At 46.0% G+C, this 25,071-nt stretch overlaps 1 protein-coding gene and 2 pseudogenes across 1 annotated transcript; all 3 read left to right on the top strand.

Moving 5' to 3' along the window:
• Positions 1 to 4,531: 4,531 nt before the first annotated feature.
• LOC136662796 (5S ribosomal RNA) lies at positions 4,532 to 4,654 on the top strand (annotated as a pseudogene).
• Positions 4,655 to 4,683: 29 nt separating this feature from the next.
• Positions 4,684 to 4,806, top strand: LOC136662644 (5S ribosomal RNA; annotated as a pseudogene).
• Positions 4,807 to 14,632: 9,826 nt separating this feature from the next.
• On the top strand, positions 14,633 to 22,667 carry LOC136662455 (nucleoplasmin-like). Its single transcript, XM_066639675.1, has 6 exons — positions 14,633 to 14,693; positions 15,948 to 16,030; positions 18,143 to 18,262; positions 18,848 to 18,941; positions 20,009 to 20,202; positions 22,644 to 22,667. The coding sequence occupies exons 1-6, from the start codon at positions 14,633 to 14,635 to the stop codon at positions 22,665 to 22,667; spliced, it is 576 nt and encodes a 191-aa protein (XP_066495772.1).
• Positions 22,668 to 25,071: the final 2,404 nt, after the last annotated feature.

Here is a 25,071-nt window from a genome sequence, read left to right as displayed (position 1 = left end):
GTGAGCCTAGCCTTAATGAGGCCGTGTACTGGCAGGGGTACCAACCTCTTCCTTCGCCCCCTCTGTGGATTCAGAAAGAACAAGGAAACAGAGCAGAAGAGGAAGAGTGGAGGAGTGGCGGGTTGTTCTTTCCACTCTTCCTCTCCATTCACCTCTTCCTTTCGGAAGCCAGAGAGTGGGAGGGGGCATCTGAATCTCTGCTCAGAATCATGTCAAATCTGAGACTAAAGGTAGCCAAACCAGCACTGGAACCCCCTCCAAGGGCTCATCCAGGAAGGATTTGGCTCAGTGAAGCGGCAGCATTCTAGAGAACCCAGGGGGACCGTTCACATATTATGCTGTAGTCTGATACACCAGTCTGTGTGAATGACTGCACTTGGGTTCATGAGACAGGTCAAGAGTCATACACTGAATTGAATTGAATGTGTGAATGCATGCACCCGGGTGTGACATAACAATGATTGAATCTGGATAGCGGTCAATGTGCAGACAGCCCTACAATTGCTCTGTGATTCTCTATTTTCCTAGCTCCAAATATAACTCATGTACAGGAAATGGATGCGATAGGTGTCATGACTAGAGATGCGATTTTTGAGATGATAAAATAAAATCACATAACACTGCTTTCTGCACTTCTCACGCCTGTGAAAAAATGAAATCTGCAAGAAATAAAAACAAAAGCGTATAAGAATATAGCCAACCCCCTCTAGCTATGAATCACACACCAGCCAGTCAATGGGTCAGGGTTGACCCAAGACCACCTGACACCTGAAGTAGCATTCAAATGTCACCCCTTCTTACCCAATGATGTGACATCCTTTTCCTCCTCCTACGATCCAATGTTCTGGATCAGCAAACTCCTCTCCTGAACACTTCCTCTTCTTCTCTGTCCCCCTGTTCCTTTTCCACTCTAGGAACTGGAAGGAGATGGAAGAGCAAGTGGGTGGAAAGAGATGGGTGGATCCCCCTCCCACCATTCTGGTGCCTGAGACAATTGCTTCAGTTGGTCTCATGCATGGGCCGGCCTCACCATGTTTTTTGTCCTAGGCAGCCTTGTGTTATCACAGGACCATTTGGGACAAAGCCAGCAATAGCTTAGTTCCTCTGCCACCTTTCAAGGAAGGTGTTAAGCTGGATACGTGGAGGTGGGAAGGCTGGAGATTCAACAAGGGCAAGGATTCGGAGCTGTACTTCACCCCAGAGCCCAGTGCAATCTGCCTGGACCTCTGAGCATGTAGATTGCTAGATGTGTCTCCTGTTACACACATGCACATGTTGTTGTGTTTCTGAAGCTAGTCTTATTCTGGGCGCATACTAGGCTGCCTAGTGCCCAAATCATTGGGGGTGGAGGTGTCTCACCACAAAAGGAACAGCATTCCAATTGCGTCATGGAAAGGAAGGGACAATTTCTGTGCCCCCTTCCCTCCCTGCCACTATCTCGGCTGCTTTGTAGCTGGTTGTTTACAGAAGAGGGGATGTTTATGCTCTCCTTGCTATATTTTCTTCCTGTCTCAGGTCTCTCTTTTTAATTGAACAAGTCGCTTAGTATTGGTGGAAATGCTGAAGATAATAACACACTGGCAGGCAGGAATTTCCCCCTGGCTTCCAGTCTCTTCTTCTTGGAGCCCCAAATGGGCAATAAACACTCTCCCACCCTGGAATGAGGGGGGGCCCACCTTGTCACGCAAAGGAATCCCTTCAGAACAATGATGGTATCTGCCCCTTGGGCAACATGAAAGTACTAGTGGAAAAACAGCCGGAAGGATCTGAATAGATGGGCAGCAGGAAACCGTTTGGGCAATAGCAAACTAGGCTCCGAGGACTAAACTCAACATCTTACATTCAAAGGAAAATTTGACCATGCTCCTTTTAATTTTTTCCCCTCTGTTAGTTGAGAGGTGGAATGGGGCTTGAGATTGTGCCACGCAAGGAGAGGTTTTTACACACACACACACACACACACACACACACACACACACACACACACAGTCCCATTACTTGCTATGAATCTACAGAGCGAAACTCCAAACTGAATGTAACATGTAGGTTGGTCCTGGTCTGAGGTTCTCAGCAACAGTGAGACTCAACAAGTGAAGGACCATGAAGTTAAGACTGGGCAGCTGCAGAGAAGGAAGGTAGGTTAGACTCAAAGTACCTTGGACAGTTCCAAGGGAGGATGTTGCTCTGAAGGGGCATAGGTAGATTGAGGCCTCAAATACATTCCCATAGGCTACATCTCAGGGACACCGCCTCTCTGCCCTGAAAGTGGAGACCTTAAAAAAGGTATCCTTCTAGCCTGAAGACTTGCACTTTGCCTCATCTTAGCCAAATCCTGCTTTTCCCATTGCCTGTGTTATTGTTCAGGCACTGGGGAAAAGTGCAATTTCTTGAATGAGAAGGTGCAATTTTTTAGAGGTTTGGGGTGTGTGGTCCCTCCCTGAGGATGCCTGCCTCTGAAAGTTACTGTCTGAAGGATTCTTTAGGCTTGGATTAGGTATTAAGGCCTGGATTGGGTCTAGTATTTGTCCTGCCTCCTCAAGTTCTGCTGGGGGCACACATCACAGTATCAGGCTGAGATAGATTGCCTCTGAACATGGAGGCTCCACAGAACCATTATGACATTCACTTGCAGCTAAAATATTTGCAGTGGGATGCAGCCAATCAAGAGATTTTGGTGCCTGGCCCTGCCCACCACAGCATCCCTTCTGTGATGGAACCCATTCATCATCTCTTCTCAGACTGCCAAACTTGTGGACTGTCAGGGCCTACAAGTTCAAGGCTTTTGAGTCACAGCGAGTGTTTCACCTGTTAAGATATTTCCAGTCCCCTTTCACCTTGTATCTCAGACAATGTTGCAATCCAGCATTTCTCAAATTGTGGGTCGGAGCACTTGGTGGGTAGTGACCCGATTTCTGGTGGATTCTGCAGAGCCTCTGTTGAAAGCAAGGGTGATGGAAAGATCAGATATGAAATTGCTTCAAGCCCTGAGGCTAGGCAAAAATTAGATTAGCTGCAGTGACCCTGCAAAGGGTTGAGCTCCTGAAGTTTGCAAACTTGTGTAAATATGGGGAGATACATGCTTGAGTGCCTTTTTTTCTGGTCTTCCTCCCCCCCCCCCCCAGTCCATCAATGACAGGTAGTGGGGGCAGGTGATGGCTGGGTCACTCCATTAAGCCCCTCAAGCTTTGAGGCTGTCCATTAGGGCTGCCTCGTTACAAGAAATGGATAGGGTTTCTTTGCAAATCAATAAATAAAATATTACTTGTAAAAAAAAAATCAACGTATTGTTTCCTTCTAGATCATCTTTATCAAAGCCTCTTAAAGTTAGGTGGATCCCGACAAAGTGTCATTTAAAAAAGTGGGTCCCAGTGCTAAAAGGTTTGAGAAAAGCTGCTCGAGTAAATGCCATCAGCATGCACTGAACATCCCACCAAAAAAAAAGCAAGCATCAGCCATGGGCAAACCCCAGTGGCTTAGCACCACACAAAGAACCTTTTCTGTTTTCATATCAGCCACAGCTCTTATTGCTGGGACATCACTTCAACTCTCTCAACCTGACATTTCCTGAAACCCGTATTTCCATGACAGTGTTCTCACTCTCACTTCTGCAGCAGCAAAAATATGCTCTCTTTCCTTTCTCATAAATGCCAAACGCCGGACAATCATGTCTCAACGCTTCGGAGAAGAAACCAGTAGGGGTGAGGATGGGGGGGGAGGATTGAGAAGGCTTTCAGGAATGTGTGTCCATGGAGATTTTTTTTTTTTTCATTCTTTATACCTTCCTGTCCTTTGCCAATGGTGTCCTTTGCATGTTATGGGTTTGTCTCTGAAAAAACTGGATTAATATTAGATTTCTTTCTTTCAGTAGTGTCACTAAGGGGATGCAGAGGGTGTGACCAGCATTTGACATGCTGACACCACTACTAGCCAAAGTTTTGAAAACCTTGGTATTTTCGAACAATACCTTCATGTTATCTATCATCCAATGTGTATTTTCATGTGGAATGCAATGAAACGAACAGCATCAAAATATCTATATTCTAGCGAAAGTTATAGCCAAGAAAAAGGGGGGGCAGGGTGGTGGTGGATCACATGCCCATTGCCCTGGGCATTGCCCCACCCACTGCATGGGAGGAGGTCCATCACAGGGGTGGGGTGACGTGCTGGCCTCCCGCACCAGGTGACACAAACCCTATGTTTCTTTAGCAAACTTCTGTTTCTCCGTTCAGCCCTTCAGTCTTCCCCGAGCGGCTAAAAGAAGTCAGAAAGCAATTAAAACCACAAACATTGTGTAACAAGAACCCAGCAGGAGAACAGGAATTGGAACAAAACACAGCAAAGCCCCATGAAACCAACCAGAGATTTAAAAGGCCCAGGAGAATTATCATTCTTTTATTACCCTGCACATGCCCCGATCTCATCTGATCTTGGAAGCTAAGCAGGGTCAGGCCTGGTTAGTACTTGGATGGGAGACCGCCTGGGAATACTGGGTGCTGTAGGCTTACACCATAGTCTTTCGAGACTGAAGGTTGCCAACCATCTCCCTATACTGAACACTATCTCCCAATCTCATCTGATCTCGGAAGCTAAGCAGGGTCAGGCCTGGTTAGTACTTGGATGGGAGACCGCCTGGGAATACCGGGTGCTGTAGGCTTACACCATAGTCTTTCGAGACTGAAGGTTGCCAACCATCTCCCTATACTGAACACTATCTCCCAATCTCATCTGATCTTGGAAGCTAAGCAGGGTCAGGCCTGGTTAGTACTTGGATGGGAGACCGCCTGGGAATACCGGGTGCTGTAGGCTTATACCATAGTCTTTCGAGACTGAAGGTTGCCAACCATTACTTCATCACAGCCGATGCTGGGTTGCGTATAGTCTGCAATTCAGGGTCTATCCAAGATCCTTGGAATCACAGAGATAGTTTTGTAGGATTTTTGCTGTTCCAAGAACTGGAGCTGAGAAGGTGTAATTTGCTCAAGGCCAGCAACGTGGAGGTGTTCCTTCAGAAACAATATTCATTCATTCATTCATTCATTCATTTATATCCCCATCTTCCTACCAGCGAGGGCAATCAAAGAGGCTTACAACATTAAAACCAAATGACAACAATAATGAAACATTAAAAGCACTTAAAACAATAAAAACGAAACAAACCCCAAAAGATCACATAAACTGTTGAAATTACTTTTAATTAAAATGCCCCGTCCTTCTAATGTCATGTCAGGTATTGAATGCTACCCTAAATAAAAAGGTCTTAAGGAACTGAAAGTTCTCCAAGGAGGGAGCTGTTCTTAATTCCACAGTTGGGTGCCACCACTGAGAAGACCCTGTTCCTCACCGCCATCCCCTTCACCTCTGTCAATAGTGGCACAGTTAAAAGGGCTCCCTCTGATGACCTCAGAGGTTGGGTCGGATTACATGGAAGGAGGTGGTTCTTCAGATATCCTGCTCCCAAGCTGTAAAGGGCTTTAAAGTCAAAACTAGCACCTTGAATTGCGCCCGGAAATGAACCGGCAACCAGCATAGCCGCCGGAATGGTGGCCCAACTGAGCCAAACCAACGAGAACCTGCAACTACATGGGCGGCCGGATTCTGTACTCATTGCAGTTTTTGGACAGTCTTCAAAGGCAGCCCATGTAGAACGTGTTGCAGTAATCCAATCTAGATGTCACTACTAGGGCATGGGGTCACCATGTCCAGGTCTCAATGATTCAGGTACGGCTGAAGCTGTCAGATCAGCTGAAGCTGAGCAAATTGACCTTCTCCTCCCAGAGATGCCAAGACCAACTTGCAGGTCTTGATACCTTGTACTCTTCCCAATCTTCTTTATCTTCACTTCTACTGTCACCCGGGATTGTTATATCAATGATCTCATCTTGATTATTTTTTTTCCAACCACTATTATATCTGGTGTATTACTATATATTGTTTTATCTGGAGAATTATTATTATTAGTATAGTATTACGCTGCTTTTGAATAAAAGGAGTGTGAAGATGATTCCTTGACATCAGTGGTGTCACTGGGGCTTGTGCCACCTGGTGCAGGAGGCCAGCACGTCACCTCTTCCCATGCAGTGGGCGGGGCAGTGGGCGTGGTGATGCACCATTGCCCCACCCCACTGGTATTTTGGCTATAACTTTTGATAGAATAGAGATATTTCAACGTGGTTTGTCTCACTGCATTCCATATGAAATGATGCATCAAAGGATATATAACACGATCATATTGTTTGAAAATACCAAGATTTAAAAAATTTTGGCTAGTAGTGGTGTCACCCCTTAGTGCGCGTCACCCTGTGAAGCCCGCACCCCCTGTGCCCCTCTAGCGATGCCACTGCTTTACATCCTTAGGCTGCCTTTTCAGTTGGCCCAGTATGATTCCACGTTGGTCAGAGCATGTGACTTCCAAGGAGATTTGCCCCAAGTATGGATTAATATTTAGGGTAGCTGCCCTTGAAAAAAAAAGAAAAATCCTCTTTCCTCTGCTTGTTTTTCTCATCATTAACACACTGGGCCAACATTGTCATTCCAGATGGCATCTGTTTCATGGGATGCCAGCCTTTGTGAAAGATTGTTTAGGGACTGTTCTTAAGAATGAGTAAATTAAGAGAATGTTTATTGGCAGGGTGGCACTCGCAGACAGACAGGCAAAAAACGAAACAACCCCAAGTCAATCTTCTTTCCTGGTATGCGTTCTTTTTTTGACCCAGTGCAGATAAACACATTTCCATGGGAAAAACTGATAAACACATCAAACAGCTGGAGCCTTCGAGCCAAAGGAGAGAAGGCACTGAATTGAGGCATGTTGCGAGCAAATCAAAAGGGTACATGGAAGTCTGAGATGGTACGCAGTGCATATCTAGGAGACCACAGTGTAAGAGGTGCTGTACAGGGCCAATCCAACCATGAGGCTGAATGAAGCCATCCCCTCAGGCAGCAGATTGGCAGAGCTGTCCAGTTACACTTACTCAGACCTGCGCCAGCAAAATTGCTGGCACAAGTCCCTGTGGACCTGGATCAGGGTATTGAAGTTGGAAAGGGGGCTAGGATTAGGTGGATGCTGCTGCTAAACCCACCCTCTTCCCAAACGCAGTCCACCCTTCCCCCACTCCTGTCACTGCCCATTCCACCCAGCCCTCCTGTCCCAGCTTCCCCAACATCCCTTTACCCCATCCAGCCTCCCCCACTTGCGCACCTGGGTCGGAGGGCCTTTGCAAGTCTGCCAGTGCACAAGAAGCTACTATGGCCCCTCTGCCGGTGCTCCAACCGTGTGCAACTTCACACGCTGCCAGAGCGCCGTTTACAACTGCCATAAAGCAATCAACCCTGGCAGCATGCTAGTTCCTCCAGCAGGCCTTTCCAATAGAATTGGGCTCCCCATGACCTAAGGCAAGCCACTCCCACTTGGCCTCAGTCTTCCCCATCTGCAATATGGGAATAATACTACTTTCTTACCTTACAGGGCTGTTGTAAGGACAACACCAAGATTACACTTGTGAAGAAGTGCTTTGCTAGTGCCAAGTATTTTTATTCTCCCCAATGTTTAGTTATCTGTATGGATGAACTTGGATTTTGAAGGAGAAACTTCCAACATGTAAGTCTGCATCTGCTATCTGAATTGGCACTGCCCAGATACTAGATTATCATTTCTAGGTCTCAGAGGGGTTGCTGTTTCCTTCTTGTGCCCTGTTAAGTCCTATCTCCAGTCCGATCACCACAAATCCAGTGTAGCTCATCTTAGTCCCAGGCTGGCACAGGAGTGGTACACCCAACTTCCTGAACAATAGCTTTTCCTTTTGGGTCTGTTCCATCCCTAATTTCCCACACTGAGACAGGAGACCAAAGCCCAGGATGCTGGGGTAATGAGCTGAGGTTAGGGTGGAAATAAATCAACGCATGCAGGGCATTGTGTAACCCAGAGACGGGAAAAGTCTTGAAAATACGCAGAGGGGAGGGCAAGGGGCAGCTTGGCAAAAACAAGCTCGACAAAGTTGCCCAGAGAGAAAAAGGCTGGGGACAGAAAGGAGAGACATAAGCCCTCCACTGTTGCCTCATTGTTTTCTAGGGAAATGTGTTGGCAACCTTCAGCCTCGAAAGACTCTGGTATCGCGCTCTGAAAGGTGGTTCTGGAACAGCGTCTAGTGTGGCTGAAAAGGCCAATTCGGGAGTGACAATCCCTTCCACACTGGGAGCAAGTGCAGTCTGTCCCTGGTCTGTCTCCCTGGCTAGGGGCCTTCCTTCTTTGCCTCAGACTGTTGGCCAAGTGTCTCTTCAAACTGGGAAAGGCCATGCTGCACAGCCTGCGTCCAAGCGGGCTGCTCAGAGGCCAGGGTTTCCCACTTGTTGAGGTCCACTCCTAAGGCCTTCAGATCCCTCTTGCAGATGTCCTTGTATCGCAGCTGTGGTCTACCTGTAGGGCGCTTTCCTTGCACGAGTTCTCCATAGAGGAGATCCTTTGGGATCCGGCCATCATCCATTCTCACGACATGACCGAGCCAACGCAGGTGTCTCTGTTTCAGCAGTGCACACATGCTAGGGATTCCAGCACGTTCCAGGACTGTGTTGTTTGGAACTTTGTCCTGCCAGGTGATGCCGAGGATGCGTCGGAGGCAGCGCATGTGGAAAGCGCTCAGTTTCCTCTCCTGCTGTGAGCGAAGAGTCCATGACTCGCTGCATGCTTTCTAGGGAAAGGACACTGGCAATGCATAGAACTAGGCTGCCGACCCAAGTCAGGTTCATCTAGTTCAGCCTTGGCAACACTGACAGGCAGCATCTCTCCAGGGTTACAGACTGGAACTATCAGTCCCAGCTGACGAACCTAGGTCTTCTGCACACAAAGCATGCATTCTGCCTGGTGGCGTCGCTAGGGGGGTGCAAGGGTGTGGGCCACATCAGGTGATGCGCACCACAATGAGCCCAATTTTTTTTTAAATATTGGTATCTTCAAACAATACCATCATATTATATGGTACCATATTATATGGTACTCCCGTACAATCCGGCTCGCCCTCTCAGGTCATCAGAGAAGGCCTTTTTACAAGTGCCGCTGCCTAAGGAGGTACGTGGGGCGGCAGCAAGAAACAGGGCCTTCTCAGTAGTGGCACCAACGTTATGGAACTCCCTTCCCCTTGACTTGAGAATGGCTCCCTCTCTTGAGACTTTTTGGCGAGGCCTGAAGACTCTGCTGTTTAAACAAGCCTTCTGACTTCATGGCCTTTTTAACATCTTTTATACATCTTTTAGTTGTTTTTTACAGGCGTGATTCCTCCTTGAACTGCTGTTTTATGCTCTTTTTATTCTGACTTTTATCTGACTACTGTTTTTATGGTTTCTGTTAATGTGTTTTTAATACGTTTTTATCTGTTGTTAAATTATGTTTTAATCTGTTTTTAATATGTTGTAAGCCGCCATGGGTCCCTTTAGGGAGAAGGGCGGGATAGAAATAAAGTTGTTTATTATTATTATTATTATTATTATTATTATTATTATTATTATTATTATTATTATATCACCTGATGTGCAATTTCATGCAGAATGCAATGAAACAAACCACGTTGAAATATCTCTATTGTATCAAAAGTTACAGCCAAAATCCCAGCAGGGTCAGGGCAATGGTGTATCACTATGCCCACTGCCCTGAATACTGCATGGGAGGAGGTCCATCATGGCATTGTGTTCCCCTTGGCCTGTCCTTCAAAGTGGAAAAGGCAGAGTCACCTACTCATGAAAAAACACGAATGCTGCTCTTGTTTCAGTTTCCATAGGGCCCAATACATTTTCCTTGTCTGCTATCAGCTTGCCAGTTTCACAACCCACCAAATGTTGGTTCACAATCCACTGGTGGGTCCCAACTCACAGTTTGGGAACCACTAGCATAGCGGCAAAGAAGTTTTGCTGCAAATCAGCTCCCCAGTTCAAAGCTCCTCTCTGCTGTCAGTGCACGAGGTCGAACGTGGCAAGTCACTCCCTCCCTTCCTCTGCCTGCCATCGTACCTACCTAACCGGCTTGTTGTAAGGACGCCACCCAGAGAGCACCTGTGAAGCACATGGTGCGCTCAGAAAGTGCCCTTCAAATCTGAAGCATTTTTATGCACCAAGAAAGGGCCTGTAACAAAATGGTGTCGTATGCAAGCACTTTGTCCTGGAGGGGTGGACGTTCCACTACACGCCACAGTCTTACTTCAGTGTAAGAAATGCTATGGATCAAGCTTGCAAGGGTTGGGCAGAGGTCTTCAGCACTCTTCAACCAAGCTCCCCTCTTCCTTTCTCTTTGATCCTCGTGATCTGCTCAGCTTTACTTATATATCTTACAGCATGCCAGAACTCGAACTTCGCAGTTACAGGTGAAGGTTCACTGAATTCTGAGTAGTCCATTGCCCCTGCCTGGCCTTCTGTGTTTATAGCAGCACAGAAGTTCCACATCAGCACAAGCCGCAATTACCATGCCAGGCAATGGTCATGAAATAGGCTCTAAAGCACAGCAGGGTTTGCTTTAAAGTGAGAAAGCATCCCAGCCTTATCAACTGTCCAATTTAGGTGTTATTCTTCCAGGGAGAAGGGCAAACTGGAATGCATCAGCTAACCATGCCCCTGTGCCAATGACTGTCCCTAGTCATGCTCCTGAATGTCCCTGAGTTTCATCACTTGTCTATAGAAGGCAGGCAGCAAGCATTCTTAATTAGGGGAATAATTTTCTCTTCATTCAGTATGCGCCTTCTGCAGAAGTGCTTAACCCATTTCTGCCCAGCCCACAGGTATACACATTTGATCCCTGATGCATATATGCAACATTGGGCAGAAGTGACTTGGTATGGATAGTGTGTGTGGGGGTGGGGGGTGTTGACCAGAGAGTGCATCAGTGAATGGCAGGGTCAGGGTATAATTGGCAGGTGGGGTGAGGTGTTCCTACTTCTATGAGGTGTTCTACCTCTATGGAGATCTCTGAACAAAGCACTTTTGCATCAGTCAACAGATTCAGTAGGAGGCAAATTGAGAAATTTGCCTAGGGGCATATGTCAATGTCTCAGGCCATTATCTTTTTCAAAGGCTACATGAGAGAGAGAGAGAGAGAGAGAATGTAGCTCATATTACATCAAGGCTATAATCTCATGCAAAACTACCTGGAATAACTTGTACTGAACACAATGGCACCTACTTCTGAGTAAATATGCATAGGCAAGTACTCAAAAGTTGCAATTTGCCTAAGCAAGCCTGCATATGATTGTGCTGTAATGTAGTTTTGATAATTATCTGATTTTTTTTTAAAAAAAAAATTCCATGTTTCATATTTTATACATTTAGTTTTGATATATCTTTATACATTTGTTGTAGTAAACTATTGCAATTCACTTCAAGAGTCGGGGATGCAGCGCACTAGAATAGATCCTTAAATAAAGTGTGTCTGATTATGCTTTTCAGAACATGAATAAATGGCAGGAGAAGGAAACCCTCTCAGATCATTTGCTTCTTGTGATCTAGCTATGCCCAACTCCATCATATGTGAAGATACCAGGAATTGAACTTACATGTAATCGTGTGCCTCATCTAGGACCCTTCCCTGTATAGAAAGTCTATTCCCCTTTAGGCAGACCACACCTGTTCACAGGTAACCCAAAATATGGAGAGAAGTTGAAATATTATCCTCGGCATCACCTGGCAGGACAAAGTTCCAAACAACACAGTCCAGGAACGTGCTGGAATCCCTAGCATGTATGCACTGCTGAAACAGAGACGCCTGCGTTGGCTCGGACATGTCGTGAGAATGGATGATGGCTGGATCCCAAAGGATCTCCTCTATGGAGATCTCGTGCAAGGAAAGCGCCCTACAGGTAGACCACAGCTGCGATACAAGGACATCTGCAAGAGGGATCTGAAGGCCTTAGGGATGGACCTCAACAAGTGGGAAACCCTGGCCTCTGAGCGGCCCGCTTGGAGGCAGGCTGTGCAGCATGGCCTTTCCCAGTTTGAAGAGACACTTGGCCAACAGTCTGAGGCTAAGAGGCAAAGAAGGAAGGCCCATAGCCAGGGAGACAGACCAGGGACAGACTGCACTTGCTCCCGGTGTGGAAGGGATTGTCACTCCCGGATTGGCCTTTTCAGCCACACTAGACGCTGTGCCAGAACCACCTTTCAGAGCGCGATACCATAGTCTTTCGAGACTGAAGGTTGCCAATACAATATTATTAGCATTTATATACTGCTTTTCCAGCTAAATATAGCTATAAGTCCACTGTCCTGCAGGTACAAAAACCTGGTGCAAACACATATGAAATTTGAGTTTCTGCATTCACACACACAGAGTGGAAGCAAGAGAGAAGCTCAAAAACACTTTAATAAATACCATTTCTGCCCAACATTGCATATACGCAACCAGGATCAAATGTGTACACCTGTGGGCTGGGTAGGGTTAAGTGGTGCAGGTGAAATGCAGGTGAATCAGGCTTTCAGCCTCCCTGCTTCCAAATGCACTCTGTTGGATCTGTTCACTCAACTAAGAATGTTCTCCGACTGCCATCTGGTGGATACAGAGGTCACTTCACCAGAGGTATCACAAGGGTTTGCATCACCTGGTACGAGAGTTTATTGTGTCACCCCCATGATGGACCTTCTCCTGTACCAGATCATACTGATGGGAAGTCTTTTTCTAGCCCTCAGCAGTCCTTTGCATTGTGCTTGGAAATACAGGAGAGAAACTACCCAGGCATGAATCCCAGGACTCCTTGCTGCAGAGTAGCTCTTATGGAGAAAATTGGACTTGCTTTGGACTGAGCATCTTTAGGATTGAACCACAAATCTTTAATGTGAATGTTGCATCTACAGTTGATGGAATTAATGCTCAGTTTCTTTCCAGTCCCTCATAGTCACATGTGGCTTAGATAATTCAGAGGAAGCTAAACAGTGCCAGCCCATGCATGCTTACTCAGAAGGAAGCCCCACTATGTTCAATGGGGCTTTCTCCCAGGAAAAATGTGTTTGGAGGTTGCATATGAAAGGCCGAATCCTGTGCAAGTTTACTCAGAAGTAAGTCTCATTGTGTTCAATGAGGTTTACTCCCAGGAAAGTGAGTATAGGATTACAGCCTTAAGCAGAAACAAATCCCATCAAATACTGTGGGGCTTACTTATGAGTAACAGTGCCTAGATTTGCACTATCAAAGAAAACTCGTAAACCCCACATGAAAACAGACTAGAGCTGCGATCCTATGCACATTTACGTGGGAGTAAGCTGCACTGGCCACAATGGGACTTACTTCTGAGTAAACATGCAAGACTTGCTCTTCAGGGCTGAAATCTTACACATATTTTCTTGGGAGTAAGTTCCATTGAACACAATAAGGCTGACTTCCAAGTGTAATATGCTTTGAATGGCTCTGTTTTTGTGTCCCTGTGCTGTCAGTGAATGTTGGTTTAGGAAACAAAACAGATCCATTTTAAAATCCAGGTGTACTGTATTCCAGTGCAGGGAGGCTTTCTATTCCTGCTGTGGATTCTAACTGAAAACCAATTCCAGTTGCACAAACTGGAAAAACCCCTTTAAGGACTGAGGGTGTTGCCCAGTCTTGGAAAGGATATAGGGTGGAATCAGTATTGGCAGGAAAGTTTTATATATATATATATATAAATGTTATCTAAAATGGTGGTTGGGCTGCACTGACTTCTTAAACTGGTGGGTAAGGTGGGCTAGAGTATGACTCACTTAAAAATCTGGAGTTTGTGTTTGAATATATAAGTGAACTATGTGTGGTGGATTTGCCTTACATATGTGCCAAAAAAAAGTGTTTTGAATTGGGCTTTGGTTGGTGACCTCATTTTGGTCATGCATTTGCGCATAATATAATTTTGGCTGGTAGCTTCCTTTCCATTTTGATTTGCTTTTAATTATCTTCTGTTGTTGCCCAATTTAATTGAGTAAAACTCTATTGGCTCCAATTTCTTTTTGTTTCCTTCTTATGAATGAGTTCTGCGGGGGTGAATTCACTTGCTGAATATCACGTGCATAAATGCTGCAGTTCTGACTATGGAGCAAGTGAAGTTTAACCCCTTTTAAAGATTTCTGCTATATGTGTTGCAGCTAATTTGGAGAACTCCTCCCCTCTCGGAACTCCCCCGAAAAATTTCTGGATGTTGGATAAAGGAGTTCTGAAGGAATTTGGACAAGGATGTGCTATAAAATAGCTTTCATTCATCATCTAGTACAGGGTGTCAACCATAAGGACCACATGCTGGAGCTCCAAGGTGCTCAGGGTGGTGTATGTGGTTCTTTCTGGCCTGTTGTCCTCACAACAACACTTTGAGATAGGTGAGGCTGAGAGAGAGAGAGAGAGAGAGAGAGAGAGAGAGAGAGAGAGAGTGATTGGCCTAAGATCAGCCAGGTAGCTTCATGGCTGAGCAAGGATTTGAACCTGGACCTTCCAGATCTAACACCTGAACCTCTACCATCCTGGCTCACGGGATGATACGTTAGTTTTCTTGTGGATTCCAATACAGGCATGACCCTTCTTTGGGCAGTGCTTAATATATTTGTAACTTATCAATAATATATCAAAGAAGAAATGGTGTCATTGCTTTAAGTGTTTACTACTGCATCTTCTTTGTAGTCTAGTTTCACCCCTTGGTAGTTGCTGAGCAGAATGACTTCCTCTCTTTCAAACACACTTTCATCAGAAGACAGACCTGTGACTGTCCTTTGGGGTAAGGATGTGCATTTCTTAACCATATCTTCTTAAATACCGCCCAGAACCTCAGAGGTGAAATGTGATTTCGCCTAATAAAGAGTGTTATCAATGACTCAGTTCTTTGGTACAGTTCTTAAGGTGATAAGAGCCAATTGTGAACTCAAGTTACACCTTCCAGGTGCTTTTAAGAGTTATGTGAGCATTGGCAGTATAATTTATTTTATAAATATATTTATACCCACCTTTTGGCTGTGTGGCTTACTTGGTGGCTTCCCAAATGGCAGAAATGTTCAAAATAGAAGGGGAAATCGCATTCATCCACATGGGAGCAATTTAGCTAAATTCCCTTTGCTTCTGGTGCATGTTTCATGTGTCTAAAGTAGCGCCCAGGCAGTGTTCTACTGGCCCTGGCTAGCTCCAATAACCCATGCAAGGCTAGCAGGCTCAGACCAAGTGGCACAAGCTCAAATTGAGATTGTAGCGCAAAAAGGTTAGATGAGTTGGTGCACCCTTTTGACAGCCCCTAGTCTCTGATTCCAATGAATTGGAAGGGGTCATATGGCTAGTGAATCCAGAGGCAAGACTAGAGTTTGTCGCCTTTCGCGAGAGCTTGTTCTGTCAACCCCATGATGGACCACCTCCTGTACCAAACCTTAATAAATTATAATATCATATGCACAGCCTAAATGCAATGGCATCACTAGGGTTGGTGTCACTCCCATTTACTTTATTTTAATGTGTAACTGGTTGGGTCACCTGTACAATCAGTAACCAGCAAAAAACCAGTGGCCAACTTGATGACACTCTCACAACTGAATCAAAGTTCTAATATTGGTTCATACAAGGGCATGAGAGCTGACTCATACTAACACCTTATAGGTTCCCTGCTGTGTCATAACAACACCTCATTGGCTCTTGGAACAATCAGTCTCATTGGTCACTTCTGAGTTAAAGAAATCCACTTTTTTGTTACATAAGGCAGTTGTGTTTTCCTTTGCTGGTTATTTGCCTAGAACTTTGGATAGAATACAGATAATTCAATGTGGCTTGCTTCATTGCATTCTGCATGGAATTGTACATTGAATGATATATATAACATGGTGGTATTTGAAAATACCAAGGTTTTCACAATTTTGGCCATTAGTGGTGTCATACTTCCCCCCTGAGGGTGTTACCTGGTGCTGTCTCCCCCCCCCCGCATTCCCTAGTAATGCCACTGAGTGAATCCCTGGGACATTGTCAAGCTGAAATCAAATTGGTGTTCCTGTAGGCTGTGAACTGAATAGCGGCATCAGGAGTTGTGTCGTGAAAGAGGAGGATGACTTGCTGGAACACCTGGTGTACCTGAAAACGGTAAGCCTCTATTGAGATGTTCCCTGTTGCAAAACAATAGGCTTGATGTCTGCACAGCTCCTGCTTAAAACCATATTCCTCCTTGGATTGCTACACATCCCCTCTCCTTGACTTTGCAGCAAGAAATAAGAAATGGATGTGCTCAGAGGGTCGTAAATATGCATGATCCTGATCAGTGCCAAACCAGGTTGCTGAACAAAAGTGTATCGTCCATTCCTTGGACAAAGTCTTGCACTGCCATTCTCCCCCCGGGGGCCCCCCCAGATGTACTGGGAGCAGAACGTGGGAAATAAAGGTGGTTGTGCACCGTAGTGACTCTTCCTAACCACTCTATGGGTAAATGAAGAGCCAGGGTGGTGTAGTGGTTTGGAAGCTGGACTTAGACCTGGATGATCCAGGTTCAAATCCCCCCCCCCCCAGCCGCAAAGCTTTTCCTGGGTGACCTTGGGCCAGTCACTTTCTCTCAGCCTCACCTACCTCACAGGGTTGTTGTGAGGACAAGAAAGAGGGGAGCAGCAGCTGTGTAAACCGCCCTGAGCTCTTTGGAGGAAAATGTGAAAAATAAATAAAATAAATAAATGAAGGCATTTTCAGTAGCAGCAACTCCTTTTGCTTTTGGAAGGTAAGAGGAACTGCCGATGCATCTGTCATTCACCACTGGGAAGGTGGGAGAAGAGTTGTAGCTGCAGAGTCCTGTGGTGGTGGTGGTGGTGGTCGCTCCTTCTCTGACCCTTTCCACTACCCAGTGGACTTCCCCCAGTAGTTTAATACACTATTCATCAAACTCCTTTATCTGACCACTTGGAGGACCCTCCCCCAGAAGTGGGTCAGCAGGAACTTGGGTCAGACCTGCCAGTGGTGTAGCTAATGGTCATGTAGCCTGGTGCTGAGCTCAAAATGATGACCTGGAAGTGATGTCACACCCCGGCTTTTAAAAATGTGTAAATGGGAGAAAATCTACCTCTGCTGCCCACTTGCTCTTTGCCCTCCCCCTAGGCTCCCTCCATTACCACCTTATTGTTTCCCTGCTGTATCATAATAACACCTAATTGGCTCTCGGAACAATCAGGCTCATTGGTCAGTTTTAAGAAAATTCAGTTTTTGTTACATAAGGCAGTTGTGTTTTTATTTTCTGGTTATTTGACTATAACTTTTGATAGAATTGAGATATTTTGATGATGTTTAATTCATTGCATTTGGCATTAAATTCTGCATTGAATGGTATATAACAAGCTCGGGATGTTGCCCCCTAAAGCTTGTTACCCAGTGCAATTGCTACCCCTGCACTCTCTTAGCTATGCCACCGGGACCCGCTCCTCTGATAGTGATTTGTGGTGTCATCTTAACGACTCCTCCTGACACCATGGACCAATAGGAAGGCGTTTCAGATCCCTGGAACTAATGGTGTGGTGGGGAGGCTCGCATAAGAAGAGTCCCACTGGATCAGGCCATAGGCCCATCTAGTCCAACTTCCTGTATCTCACAGCGGCCCACCAAATGCCCCAGGGAGCACACCAGATAACAAGAGACCTGCAAAGCTTCCTGGGAATTGTAGTTAAGAACATAAGAACAGCCCCACTAGATCAGGCCATAGGCCCATCCAGTCCAGCTTCCTGTATCTCACAGCAGCCCACCAAATGCCCCAGGGAGCACACCAGATAACAAGAGACCTGCAAGGCTTCTTGGGAATTGTAGTTAAGAACATAAGAACAGCCCCACTGGATCAGGCCATAGGCCCATCTAGTCCAGCTTCCTGTATCTCACAGCAGCCCACCAAATGCCCCAGGGAGCACACCAGATAACAAGAGACCTGCAAGGCCTCCTGAGAACTGTAGTTAAGAACATAAGAACAGCCCCGCTGGATCAGGCCATAGGCCCATCTAGTCCAACTTCCTGTATCTCACAGTGGCCCACCAAATGCCCCAAGGAGCACACCAGGTAACAAGAGAGCTGCATCCTGGTGCCTATGGGGTGCCTGGTTTGGGATGGTACGTGACCCCTCTAGAAACACCTCCCAATGTCCAAATGCTGAGTGATTATTTGAACAACAGCAGAAGGGAAAGATAGCTTGCTAGAGCATGGAAATGTTCACTGACTGTTGCACCCCTACAGATGTCTCTGGGTGAAGGTGCTACCGATGAACTGCATGTGGTGGCCGCGGAGTCCAAAAACATGGCCAGTGCCCCCAAGCCGGTACCAATTGCATCGTTGAGGCACTCAATCTTGCCAATGGTAACTCATGGGACAAAGCGTGCATTTGCTGGGTGGGCGCTATCACTCAGCCACATGCTTCTTAAGAGAAGGATTGCACATGTTAAGCTCGGCATGTGCAAATGAACCAACCCAACCGAGGAAGAGAAAAGGTGGGGGGGGGAAGAGTGCTGAGTTAGAACATTGGAGAGCGGAAAGAGCAGAGGCTGGTACATCGTTTGGTAGAGGGGCAGTGCTTGACATGTCACTTTGGGCATCGGGGTTCTTGGGCTGGCCCTGGGAACAATAGTTAATTAGTAAAGCCTTAAAGTGAAGGAAGGGGCTAAATGGAAGCGCACTGGATGTCTTATGAAGCTGAATGTGTACGATCTGGCTTAGCATAAAGCATGGCTACCGCTCTAGAAGTTCTTTCCAACCGGACTTCAACAGTCTGATTCTAAATCTGTCTTGGAGAGCCCATCCACATCAGAAATCAAATGATTCGGCCACTTGGCCTAACCATTGGATGGTTTAAAAGTGTATTCAATGGAGTATGTTGCAGAATGTATATAAGGAAAGCACTCATAAAAAAAAAACTGCTTCCTAGGTTTGGTTTTGTTCAAACAGGTCAGTCTGGATGGCTTTGAATTCATCCCCCCTGTGACCTTTATTCTAAAGTCCGGTTCTGGACCAGTCTACCTCAATGGACAACACTTGATCTGTGAGTGAAATCCCGGCAACGTGAAAAAAAGATTGGAATGGGTGGTGAAGAGGAAGTGGTGCTGTTCACTGGCTGGACCAGAAGAGTCAAGTATCCTGAGTCTAGGATGCCAGGGGGTTCTTGCATGGGTGATCGAGTTTGGCCCAAAACCCCTTGCATGCACTGCTATATTCCCACACTTTCCATAATATTTTTTGGACATGTTGAGAGATGGCTCATGGATCTTCCCCCTTCTATCTAGCCTGGCCCTCTCAAGCATCTGGCTGCTTGTAGTCTGCCGTTTCCATTGAATGTGAGTGTATAGCTGGTGCCTCATGTCCGTGGGGGTTCCATTCCAGGAACCCCCACAGATGCCAAAAACAGTAGATAACAAAACCTGCACCCCTCAAACCCTCCGAAGGTGACCGGAGCTGACTGGAATGTTCAGGTTGAGCCAAATCCATGAATAAAAAATTCACAGATAAGTAGGCTCAACCTGTATATATTAATATCCCATTGAATGTAAGGTAAAAACATTCATGACTCATAAATGAAAACTGTCCTTTTAGAAAGAGGAAAAACCACCTTGAATCACAAATATTGTTGTGGTTCACCTAACATCTTAAAAGCACAGCTCTTTGGTATCAGGTTGCCATGAAGGTAATCTTGCTAATGCCCTAATTTGATGACTAAGTCCCTGGGTGTCTGCCAGTGGCAACTTGCATAAAATCACCATGGTTGACCACCACTGATGTGCCAGCTTGCAAAATTGTGGCTTTTCTTTTAAAACTGGAACCTTCGTTCATTGTGACATCAGCCCTTTCTCTCGTCTCCATTCTTCTCCCACCCACCTAACTGGCACAGAACTTGATGCGGTTGAGTGCTCTGGGTATGCTCTCCTGGCAACACTGACTTGAGTGCGTCCTTCGCTTCGCAATCGGGGACTGCTGTCTCTGCTCTTCTGAAACGCAGACCCCTTTGGGGGGAATAAGGGGAGGTGATGCCCTTCAAAACGCTGCAATTGGGACGCTGGTGGTGGTGGTGGTGGCTGATAAACTTACTACTGCCTTACAATGCTTTTTCGCAAGTGGAAGACTTATCGGATTATGACACGGCCGAGGATACCTACCAACCACCTCCAGAAGATGACAGTGGGGCGTATAGCAATGGCGCTGAGAACCCCAATGATCCCGGTGATCTCGAAGAGGATAGCCAAGGCTCTCAAGCGCTGCCTCCAGAAGTAATGTCTCCAGAGGCAGTACCTCCAGAGCTTCCACAATCGGTAAGTTCTGCTCAGTAGTAAAGTGGTAGATTTTGAAATACAGGAGCTCATCACCTTATAGCCACACCCCACCGAGAGAATAACACATAATAAAAAAAAAAATCAACATTAAACTTCTTTATTAGAGCATTTTCCATTGCTTATCACTTATTCCTGTTTTGAAACATCCTGGACTTCCATGAAAAGATCTAGCTTGCTCCATCCCAATTCTGGGAGGAGGGGGGCTGCAATGGTTCTAAAACAAAAGCATGAACATGCCTTCCAGTACATACTAAAGGTATACCGGAGACGGTATGCAGGCTTATTCGTTCATAAATCCTGTTGTGTTCCATAGGATTTCCAGGTAAATTTGTATAGGAACGTAGACTCAATGCAACATGAGATCCATACTGTCTCTCTAGCAGTCCTTGGGAAAGACAAATGGCCTAGACCAGTGGTTCCCAAACTCTTTAGCGGCGGGACCCACCTGAAAAAGCATTACCAATTGCCCAGGCCTCTGTGGCTATAAAGATTATTTTGTCCCCCCAAGCAACAGATTGTTGAACCCTTGATGCGTATAGTCTAATTGTCTAGTCTAATCGTCGGTTTTGTGACCCACCAAAAATTGGGTCATAATCCACTGGTGGGCATGGATCCACTATTTGGGAACCACTGGCCTAGACATTAACATGCCCCTAGGCAGATTTTTCAGTTTGCCTCCTGCTGAGCCTGCTGCTTGCTTCTCAGCTAAGGTCATCTGGTGGGGGGGGGGGAGTTTCCAAGGAAGCCCCTGAGCGCTTGTCCTGCTATAGGGGAAATCTCAGAACACTGCTGCCCATCAACTACACCCATACTTTCAGCAGAAGCTCTTTTTCCCCTCTTTAAAATAGCTTGTGATGGGGAGCAGAACCACAGTGCGGGCAGTTTTTTTCCCTGAACTCTTTTTGTTTTATATAAGGAAAAAAGTACATAAGGCATAAAAAAAAGAGAGGAAGAGAACAGGAAAAAAAACCACACAAATTAATTTACGTTGCAAGGGGGGGAAGAAATCTAAGCAAGTAAATGTTTCCATAAGTATTGCCTACATAATGCATGGAACTGAACATTTTTTGAGGAATGGCCTGCAGATTGTCTCACATAGGCAGGCAACATCTTAAAGGTTCCTCCTATGATTTTGCTTAAGGTAGCAGCAAATTCCATTAACAAGATAGCGCTTACTTTGAAATTGACATGCATTGCATTGTATTGCTATCCTGTTCCCTCTCCCATGTGCTGCATAGAGGGAAAGGAGAAGCAACACACACACACACACACACACACACACACACAGTAGAACCTGCAAAGTTGACCACCTCTCTATAATGACCACCTCCTTAAGTTGACCTAATTTTCTAGAGCCTTGGGTTTTTCCAGTCCTAATTTTCTATAGCCTTTTTTCCGTATGTTGACCACCCCCCTATGTTGACCAATTCCTCCAGTCCCTTGGGTGGTCAACTTAAAGAGGTTCTACTATATGTATGCACATACACATACACACAAAGTGATTTGTGTATGCTTCTGATTGATGTATTCTAGAGTGCAGTTTGAGTTGGTTTCTTCTGAATTATATACAGCTTTATTCCTTGAAGCCTATTGGCACAATTTCATACAGTCTGACTGGTACCAAACCATAAGATATGCTGTTATATAGTGGTTCCATGCTATTCAGTGTCAATGGCAATTGTGAAATGGTTGTGATGTTCAGTAACGCAGGCCTGTGAATATGCTGGCCAGAAATAAATTTTGAAAAAGTTTGATTTCATATGAATTTGGGTGCTGAATCAAAAAATGGCATTAGTTTTGCTCTATCATGTCTAGTTTTGGAGATATGGCATATGCTTGTTAGCAAATGGTTCAGCAACTTTCTCATGAGGAAGCCTTGGCATAGGCTTCTTCATGAGGAAGCTGCTTGAATCATTCACGAACAAGGAGATGCCATATCTCCGAAACCAGATGTGATAAGGCAAAACCGATGCCATGTTTGGAATCGGTACCCCAAATATATCCAGGAATAGGTCTAACTTTTAAGACACCAAAATGTCTGCAATTTTGGCCTGTGGAATTGACTGAAATATTGGAGAATATTTGCTGTCAGAACTTGGAGGTGAATCCTGAGAAGACATTGCAGCAAGGTGGTTAACCAACTGTAGTAAAAAAAAAAAAATTGGCAAGAGTTTTCAGATGGTGATCTTGAAACTAATCTCCAAAGCAGCTCCTTACATGTTCAGACTGGGCTGCAGAGCATTCTGTTGCCAGGAATTGTGGACTTCTCTGTTTTTCAAGTAGAGCTGCACATCATTTTTGTGGCCACTGAAATGTTCTTCAGAGAAATGCATCCACAGGGTGGTTGCAAATTTGAATGATTTTTGTTAGCATCTTGTGTTGGTGCTAGTCATGAATCCCCTTTGTGACCTTCTCTTTAGGAAGAGCTTTTCAAGCAGAAATGAGGACCCTGTTTCCTGATTGTAGCAAGTACCCTATAGAGGAGAGATCAGCCGAAGAAACAACTTCAGATGGATCCATGTGGCTACTGCTGGATGATTAAAACCTTGTTCTAGGAAAAACAGCTTCTGTGTGTTCCTTTTGGCTTTTGTTTTCTTGCTTTCATCATGCTGCCCTCTTCTGGCTTATTTAGTATGGCAGGTTTTTATATTATTATTAAGGATTACCAAAAAAAGATGCACTTGGCTGGTATGCACCAGCATTGGAGATGAGCCTTAGTATTTAATGTGGGGATATGCAACTGTTCAGTGGGTTGGGGATGATGACTGAACACAGTAATTCAGAGAGTGCCATCCTAATGTTGTGCTAGGCTGGCGCAGGAGGTGTGCCAGCCCAGAAGTGTCAGAAACATGCCATAAAGCATGTTTGTGACTACTCTGGAATTGACTAGGCCAGTGCAGAGGACTACACTGGCCCATGGAGGCCAGAGCCAGCCTCAGTGCCACTGTAACAGGGGCAGTTTGCACCTGCCCAGACAGGTGGGGTGGGATGGAGGACAGAACAGGGGTGGGGAGGGATGTTGTGGGACGGATGTGGATCAGACCCAGGTGGGGCTGGGATTGGTGGTGGCAGCCCGTGCCATATCCTAACCCCCTTTCCTGGACTCTGCAGCCTTACACAGGCTACTCAGATTTGTGCCAGTTATATTACACCATGGGGCAACGGGCCGTGGGGTGTCTGGGGCATTACACGGGGTACGGGAAAAAATATCCCCTTACCCTGAGTTGCCCTCCAGTCACAACCTATTTTGTGCTGCATACAGCACAGGCCACTTGACCTGCCTCTTCCAGTTCAGATTAGGATTGGGCTGCCCACCGAACAGTACGTTCAGTTGGCATTCTTTGTGGGCTACCAAGACTATCGTCCTTTCAAAATACAACTGACGTTGTTGTTCTTGTGGCTCTCGAATGCTTCCACACCAGTCTGTATTACCATCCATTGGTAATACACCCATCCATTACTATCCAATAACAATTGCCACCTGTTGTTCCAATGTGGATGTCGGTCACTGACTGAGAGCCCATGTCATGGGAGGGTCCGCTCAACCTTCGTATTGTTGACAGTTGTAGGGCCCGATGCCCCATCTGAGGGCTGAGCAGGGGTGCACTGGGGAGCTTGGAGGCAGGGATACCAGTGCCACCTACATTGTTTCACCTGGTTTTTATTGAGGAAGTGCATAAAGGAATGACCATGAGGAAGTGTTACCCTTCACATGCCCAATCTCGTCTGATCTCAGAAGCTAAGCATGGTCAGGCCTGGTTAGTACTTGGATAGGCGACCGCCTGGGAATACCGGGTGCTGTAGGCTTCTACCATAGCCTTTCGAGACTGAAGCTTGCCAACCATGAAGAAGTGTGGAAGGGAAGGGTGGTGGGCTAGAGTGTTGCCAACCCTCCTCTCCTCCACATTCCCCCTTCTGTTCATATCTGTCTTTAGGACTCCAAGGAGTGGGAGGAAAAGAAATGGAGGCAGTGGCTGTTGTGTCACCAGGTAAGAGGAAGGTACTCAGCATTCCCCTTGAGTCCTGGCAATTCTTGGGCTAGCTCTGCTCAAAATCAAGGAGTTCTGGGGCAAAAGATTTCATAATACAATAATAATAATACATGTATTTATATACCGCCTTTTTTGGTCGTCAGATTTCTCCTCAGACTTTATTCAAGGCGGTTTACATGGGCAGGCTGTTCTAAATCCCCTTAGGGATTTTTACAATCAAAGAAAGGTTCTGTTCTTTCAAGAACCACAACATTTTAGATGGATCTTTTTGATCTGGTATCACATTCTGGCCTCTGGTTTCCTCCCACGCAAGCTGACAAGCAGCTCCTTCACCTCTCACATGGACGGCAGCCAAGACGCTTCTTCGCTCACACCAAAGAGCAGGTGGAATAGCTCGGCTCAGCTTGTCAGCTGCTTCACAGTCTCACCAATTCACGGTGCTGGTGGCCTCGAACCGGCGACCTGCGGATGTTATCTTCAGGCAAATGGAGGCTCTACCCTCTAGACCAGACCTCCTGCCCCCTAACTGTCCCCCTCTTCTGCTTTCTACCCCACAGTGCCACCGATGTTGTAGTCAGGGTCATAATTATTGGCAGGCACCCTTCTTACCCCTTGCTCCCTCTACATGGCTCCAGAACTGTTTCAAGCTATAGAGAAATTGGAGAAGAGGCTCAAAGTAACCCCTACCCTTTATTAAAGTAGCTGCATACAGAACTACTTGCGAGCCCCGCAGTGATCTCTGAGCCGCTTGACCTCTTACACCTCCCTCTACCTTGTCCTCATTACTCCTCCTCCATACTCTGGTTTTTCTGGTGCTTCCTTTGAATTAAATAGGGATATAAGAATAAGGGTGAGA

The sequence above is a fragment of the Tiliqua scincoides genome, chromosome 11 (genome assembly GCF_035046505.1).
Source record: "Tiliqua scincoides isolate rTilSci1 chromosome 11, rTilSci1.hap2, whole genome shotgun sequence".
NCBI lineage: Eukaryota > Metazoa > Chordata > Lepidosauria > Squamata > Scincidae > Tiliqua > Tiliqua scincoides.
Note: the sequence above shows the minus strand (reverse complement) of the source record. Positions and strands in the feature narration are given on the sequence as shown.